The 7,319-nt window shown below is 39.7% G+C and overlaps 1 protein-coding gene across 1 annotated transcript in view; it reads left to right on the forward strand.

The window, feature by feature from the left end:
* VWA5A (von Willebrand factor A domain containing 5A) overlaps window positions 1-7,319 on the forward strand; it is a 32,541-nt gene extending 25,222 nt beyond the window's left edge. The window contains exons 15-18 of the mRNA XM_025357760.1: window positions 2,417-2,560; window positions 3,258-3,388; window positions 6,479-6,605; window positions 7,105-7,319. Of these exons, the coding sequence (XP_025213545.1) occupies window positions 2,417-2,560; window positions 3,258-3,388; window positions 6,479-6,605; window positions 7,105-7,184 (482 nt within the window). The 3' untranslated portion in view covers window positions 7,185-7,319. The remainder of the gene's footprint in view (window positions 1-2,416; window positions 2,561-3,257; window positions 3,389-6,478; window positions 6,606-7,104) is intronic.

The following is a 7,319-nucleotide window of genomic DNA, read 5'->3' on the forward strand; positions in this document are numbered from 1 at the left end:
GCTTTGTAGTATATTTTAAAGTCAGATAGTGCGATGCGTCCAGCATTTTATTTGGTTGTGTGTGTGTGTGTGTTTTCTCAAAGTTACTTTGACTTTTTTTTTATAATTCCATACAAATTTATGATTTTTTAATTCTGTGAAGAATGTCTTTGATATTTTCATAGGGATTGCATTGAATCTGTAAATAGATTTGGGTATTATGGCCATTTTAGCAATATTTATTCTGCCAATCCATGAATGTGAGATATCTTTACATTTATTTGTGTCTTCTTCAATTTCCTTCATCAATATCTTATGATTTTCAGTATAGAGGTGTTTTACCTCCTCAGTTAAATTTATTCCTAAATGTTTTAATTATTTTGTAGCCATTGCAAATGAGATTGTTTTCTTGATTTCTGTTTCAGAGAGCTTGCTATTTGTGTATAGAAACACTAATGACTTTTGTATGTTGATTTTATATCCTTCAACTTTGCTGAGTTTGTTTATTATATTTAACAGTTTTTTTTTTATAGAGTCTTCAGGGTTTTCTATGTATAAGATCGTGTCATCTGCAAACAGGGGTAGTTTAACTTCCTCTTTTCCAATCTAGATTCTTTTTATTTATTTCTCTTGCCTCATTGTGCTGGCTAGCACTTCCAGTACTATATTGAATAGAAGTGGTGAAAGTGGGCATCCTTGTCTTGTTTCTGATTTTAGAGGAAACGCTTTCAACTTTTCCCTCTTCAATATATTAGTTGTGAGTTTGCCATAATTGTCTTTATTATGATGAGGTACATTTCATCTGTACCTAATTTGCTGAGAGTTTTTACCATGAAGGGATGTTGAATTTGTTTAATACTTTTCCTGCATCTATTGAAATGATCATATGTTTTTGTCCTTTTTTCTGTTAGTGCAATCCATGTTTATCAATTTATGTTTATTGAACCAACTTTTCATCTCTTGGATGAATCCCATTTGATAATGATGCATGATCATTTTAATGTACTGCTGAATGTGGTTTGCTAGTATTTTTTTGAGGATTGTGCGTCTGTGTTAATCAAGGATATTGGCCTATAATTTTACTTTTGTTGTTTTATCTGGTTTTGGTATCAGGGTAATGCTAGGAAGCTTGTTTTTAGGGTAACACTAGAGAGCTTGATGGAAGCAAGCTGACATATAGGAAAAAAAGTAGAGAAGTCAAGAACTTAGTAGTCCAGATGAGGTCAAAGATCAGGTAAAACAGAAATCTCTAAGTTAGAAAACTAGAAAAATCAGATATTGTATTTTAAAACTAGGAATTTAAAAAAAAATTTTTTTTTTTTGAGTCAGGATCTCACTCTGCTGCTCAGGTTGGAGTGCAGTGGTGTGATTGTAGTTCACTGCAGCCACGATCTCTTGGGCTAAAGTGATTCTCCCACATCAGCCTCCCGTGTAGGTAGGACTCTAGACATGCACCACCATGCCTGGCTAATTTTTAATTTTTATATTATTTAGAGATGAGGTCTCACTACATTGCCTAGACTGGTCTCAAACTTTTGACCTTGCATGATCCTTCTGCCTGGGACTGTAGGCATATGTCACCATGCCCAGATAATTCTGAAAACTTTTTACAAATATGGGACCTTGCTACTTTGTCCAGGCTGGTATCAAGCTTGTAGGCACAAGTGATCCTGCCACCTCAGCCTCCCAAAGGGTCAGAATTACAAGCGTGAACCACTGTACCCAGCTTCAATTTTTCAGTTTATTTTTTGTGAGTGGGACAATTCTAATAACAAGGTCTTCATGGCTCGGGAGGAAGTGGCAGCAGTAGAATGAAGTGGAAGTCATTGGATTTGATGAAGTCAAAAGAAACTTTGCATTAGGGTGTCGGAGAGGCTATCTACATGGGTGATGAAATCTCTCAAGATGATGGTAGGCCTTTCAATGGAGTGGAAGTCTATGGTCTAGTTTTCAGATACTTTAGTGAATGATTGGAAGTAACAAAGGGATTAGAAGTAGACAATAGTGACGACATGTGGAAGGTAAGCCACATTTAATGATCTGGATGCAGCATGAGGGACTGAAGAGGTTGCCAACCCTACCTCCCTACTTGAAGTGTGGTACATTGAGCAACAACCGTTTGAGAGTGATGGAGGGAGAATAGTCTTTTGGGAGGACAAATTCAGTTTTAAGTTGAGACTTAGCTGGCAGAAGCCTCCTGTAGTAAAACTAAAGATGCAGGAAAAATTGTTTAGCATGTGTCAGGAGTTCCAGAGGACACAGTAGAAGGAGGGCGAGGGTTTGTACAGGAGGTGGGCATATGAGAGAAAAATAGCACAGTAAGGGTGGTGACTGAAGCCCATGTGGACGGGAGGGTATCTCGAATTGTCAGGGTCCTTCGTCCACTGCAGAGAGCAGGGAGTGCCACTGTCTTAATGTTTGTATGGATTTTTTTCAGGTTTTCGAAAGGCCTTACCCTCCGACCGTCCTCCTTCTGTATCTCAGCCCATAAGGAGAGTTATGTGTTGTGAGGCCGTCTCATTCCAGGTGGACAATTACAGTCTCTGTGGGTTGATAAATCACAAGGACCAGCACAGTCCAGGTGAGTACCTTAATAGGAACATTTTCTCAACAGTGTTTTTCTGTCACACATATAGGACTAGGCAAGCTAAAAGCTTGTAGTTACAGCTATGACACGACATGGATGTTTCTCGAAGAGTTCCCCTGTGTGTTGGAAAGGACTCATTCCTCCACCCACAGAACCAGCTTAGAAACTTACCATGCAGGTGAGGCAGGCCTTGGTTCACCCCTCCAATCTATAGGGACTGAGAAACTAACCTTCTATGTTCTGCTGCCTCTGGCTTTCTTTACCCAGGAGGTCATCTGTTTGAAAAGCACCGGGCAGATGGTCAGATTTGTTCTGCCCCTGTTTCCCAGGGTCAGCCCAGGTAGCTTCATTAGTATATCATATAGGACCCTGAAACCTGCTATCTCAGTGGAGTCTAGGGTGACCCCTAGTTGAACAAACTCCCTTGACGATCTCAGCTCACACGGCTTGCCTGCGGGCTGCCCCGCCCCCCGGCAGAGCCCTGCTGCCACCCTCTGTGAGCCCCTGTTCCACTGGTCATCCTTTCGCAAGTAGGGTTTGAAGACCGATCTTCTGGATGTTGTCTGATGACTTACTTTCTATTGCATTCTTGCTATGGCCTGTCTCTGAATTTAGCAGCCCTAAATTCAAGTAGGCTGAGGGGCCAATAGCTCCATAATTTCTCATCCTCCCCTTTTCTTTCTCCTCAAAGGCTTTGGAGAGAATCATCTTGTGCAGCTGATTTACCACCAAAATGCAAATGGTTCCTGGGATCTGAATGAAGATCTAGCCAAGGTCCTAGGTGTGAGTTTGGAAGAAATAGTGGCTGCACACCCTGCTGAGGTAAGATTCAATGGAAAAAGGAGTATGTATGTTTTTGAGAGAGATAGGTCATCATTGAGAATGGAGGTGATTCAGGACCTATCTGAGGAAGGAAAATATAGGGAGCCATAGAGTAAATTAATTCGTAATAAATAGAGGCTGAAGGTTTTTCTGGTCATGTTAGAGCAGAAAGAGCAAGGGATTAATGGGGAAGCTAGTAGGAATTGATGGTTTTTTTGTTGGTGGATGACAAAGGAAAAGCAACATTCTCCTCCACTTTAATCGTATTCCCTGCCAATGGTCTTGGTTATATAACTAATATTTAGTGAGCAATTACTCTGTGCCAAGCACTGTACTAAGCAATTAATATTCGTGAGCTTATTTATTTCACACATTAATTTAATAAGGTAGATCCCATTTGTGTTGCTGTTTATAGATGAAGAAACTGAAGTCTAGGGAGGTCTAAAAAGGTGTCTTGAGTTTACCTAGCCCATCAGTGGCAGAGCCAGATTCAGTTCTAACACTATCTGTCTTGAGAACTCCCAATAATAACCTCGTTATTGCTTCTCTTCATACTGATGAAAGTAGTCCAGACATTGGCAAAGTTAACTGAAGTCAGGATACATGAAGTGTTGTTAATAGGAACCACCTAGTTGTTTCAGATGTATTTAAATATGCTGATGAGGATAAATTGCATTCCAGAATTTCAAGGTAACTTGCAAAATCTTCTAACACTCATTGAGAAGTTGTTAGGCATGAGACAGGTGCAAAAAGCCTGAAGGACAAATATCATTCTAAACTTTCAAAATGTGGAAAGAGATCAAATAAATTTAAGATATTCTGCAATTCCACTGTCCAATGCAGTGTCCACTAGTCACATGTGGCTATTGTGCCTTTGAAACGTGGCTAATACAAATGAGGAACTAAATTTTTAATTGAATAGAGGGGTGCTATGGTGGGAAATCCATACTAATTGCAAATCCATACTAATTTCCATACTAATTGCAAAGACTTTATATAAAAAGGAATAAAACATTTCATCAATAATTATTTGTATATTGATTGCATGTTAAAATGATGACTTTTTAATAGATTGGGTTAAATAAAATATATCAGTAAAGTAATTATACCTCTTTATTTTTACTTTTTAAAATTTGGCTACTAGAAAATTTAAAATTACATATGTGTCTAGCATTATATTTTTATTGGAAAATGCTAGAAAAAGTAAATTTTATTTAGCATTTTATTGGAAAATGCTAGAAAAAGTTCTAGAAAAAGTAATTAAGATGATAATTCATACACACTTGGAAGAGGATACAGGGATTATTTAGATGTACTGGGAACAAAAAACATCAGACTGACGTTTCCTTCTTTGGAATGGTAACCAGGCCAATGGAATCAAGTGAACCAACAGACCTGGTATGTCTGAATTTCAGTAAGGAATTTGATTTTTTTTTTTTTTTTAATGATGAGAACATGGACCAAGTACAAACTAGTTGAAAACCCATGGCACTGAATGATGAATTGATTTCAAACTTGAAACAGATTTTTAGACCCACCAGGCTCTGAATTCTCTGGAGATCCACAGTTTCAATGAAGATTTAGATGAAGATAAAGACCAAGGCTTTCCTATTTGTAGATGACAAAACTGGGAGATAAACTATCAGTCAAAAGAATCAGGATCCCAAAAAACCTCTGAATAATGAGTTGCAATTTTTCATTAAAAAAAAAAAAGAAAAACAATATAGTAGGAATAAAAGCTAAGTACTGTTTTGAGTTGCAAATTCCCAACTCTACAGGTAGAGAAGAGAGCATTTGCACATGGAAATCAGAGGTTTTAGATGACTACAACTGTACGAGTCAGAATATTTAACTAAGTAATGGAGGACAACAGGGTTACCTGAAATGCTACCGTATTCTTGGGCTGTGATTGTAGAATTCTATAAGTGCATTTACCTCCAGATAGACCATTTAAGGAGATATATTTTTGAAATCATTATGCTGTTTGTTTTTAGACTAGGAGAACAAGCATGGGGATGTTTGCTGCTTTGACTTAAGCAGTCCTCTTAAGGAAGAAATGGAGGAATTGAGAATTCTAATGTGAAATAAGACCACTCAGAGAGGACATGATAACCATTTCCAAGTTTATTTATTTATTTATTTTCGAGATAGAGTCTCGCTCTGTCGCCCAGGCTGGAGTGCAGTGGCACGATCTCGGCTCACTGCAAGCTCCACCTCCCAGGTTCTCACCATTCTCCTGCCTCAGCCTCCCAAGTAGCTGGGACTACAGGCGCCTGCCACCAAGCCCGGCTAATTTTTTGTATTTGTGTTTTAGTAGAGGCAGGGTTTCACCGTGTTAGCCAGGATGATCTCCATCTCCTGACCTAGTGATCCGCCCACTTCGGCCTCCCAGAGTGCTGGGATTACAGGTGTGAGCCACCGCGCCCGGCCCCATTTCCAAGTTTTAAAGGTCATGATATAAAATAGGAATTTCCCTTGATCTCCTGACTCTAAAAACTGAAGCTGGGAGCAGTGGGTGTAAACTCATGGGAGACAATTTTCTGCTGTATGGCTGATATTTTCTATTGAGAAATAAGAGCAATACAACTAGAATCAGAATATTTGGCCTTTAGTCTCACTTCTGTCATTTGCTAGATGGCTAAGTTTGGGCAAATCATTTTGTTAATACTTCTATATGAAATCAGTTTTCTTTCTTAAAAATGTTTATTGATATTTTTTCATGTTTTTTTGGGGGGGTATAAGGGTTACAATTAAAAAGACTCATGAAAGTACTTTATAAACTATAAAGTAATTTTGCCTATGTTTCTCTTACTAGAGCTGGGTAAGCCTTGTCTTAGGAGTTTCCAGAACTGTCCTGGTGGTTACACTGGATTTAAAACTTAGGATTTTCTATTTCGAGACTCAGTGGATTGCTGCCCTGAGGTTTAAGGCCTGGCATTATGCCTTGCAAGTAGTATCTGGAGGTAAAGAGAGACCAGGTAACTCCATCTAGTAGCATTTAGAAGGAAGCTAAGTGAGGAGGGAGCGAATCTTTTTGCATCCTTTTGAGGGACTTCCTGCGCCAACTGGAGCTCTCTATCTATTGTGCAGCTTGTGGATTCCTCAGGCTGGGCCACCATCCTGGCCGTGATCTGGCTGCATGGCAATGGTAAGGACTTGAAGTGTGAATGGGAGCTTCTGGAAAGGAAGGCCATGGCCTGGATGCGTGTCCATGCAGGTAGGAGCACAATCCTAAGGCCTGTCTCCTTCCCCTTCCCTGGCCTGGCGGAAGGTTACCACAAGAGAGTCCCATTGTCACCTGTCTCCACCATCCTGCTTCAGATCTTTACTAATCTTCCTGCTAGTTCTTTTCTTGGGGGGACAAGGGTGAAATCTTAAATTGGGGACAAGGTAGGCGGGTGAATAGGGAGGGAGAGGGACACGAATGGGGAGTGTGAACTGTGAGAAGGACAAGTGGCATTGATTCTCCTTACAGTCTCAGTACTAAGCTGAGTAGAAGACTAGACTTGGAGTGTATTCTCCTGGCTGTTTGTTATCTCACTGCAGCTGAGTGTATCTGGGACCAGAGAAGATTCAAGGAGAATCTGGGCAGTAAGAGGAGAAAAAGCAGGGATATTGAGGACAGAGAAAAGCACAACTCCTAGATGATCTGGGAGGTTTGGAGGAGCCTCTCATTGCAATCCTTCATCCCTAATTCTTGTTTTTCCTCACCACAGGCTCCACCATGCCTTTGGTTGTGAAAGCTGCTATTACTTTCCTGAAGTCATCTGTGGATCCTGCTATCTTTGCCTTTTGAAGATACCATCCAGAAAAAGAAGTGCCTTTAATTTGCTACTGTCATTTCCTCTATTATCACTTCTTCTGTGATAATGTGTTCTTGTGTTTTATAACTCTTTATTTTTTGCCGTAAAAGTAAAGGATGCTTACTCCA

This window comes from Theropithecus gelada, chromosome 14 (assembly GCF_003255815.1).
Source record: "Theropithecus gelada isolate Dixy chromosome 14, Tgel_1.0, whole genome shotgun sequence".
Lineage (NCBI taxonomy): Eukaryota > Metazoa > Chordata > Mammalia > Primates > Cercopithecidae > Theropithecus > Theropithecus gelada.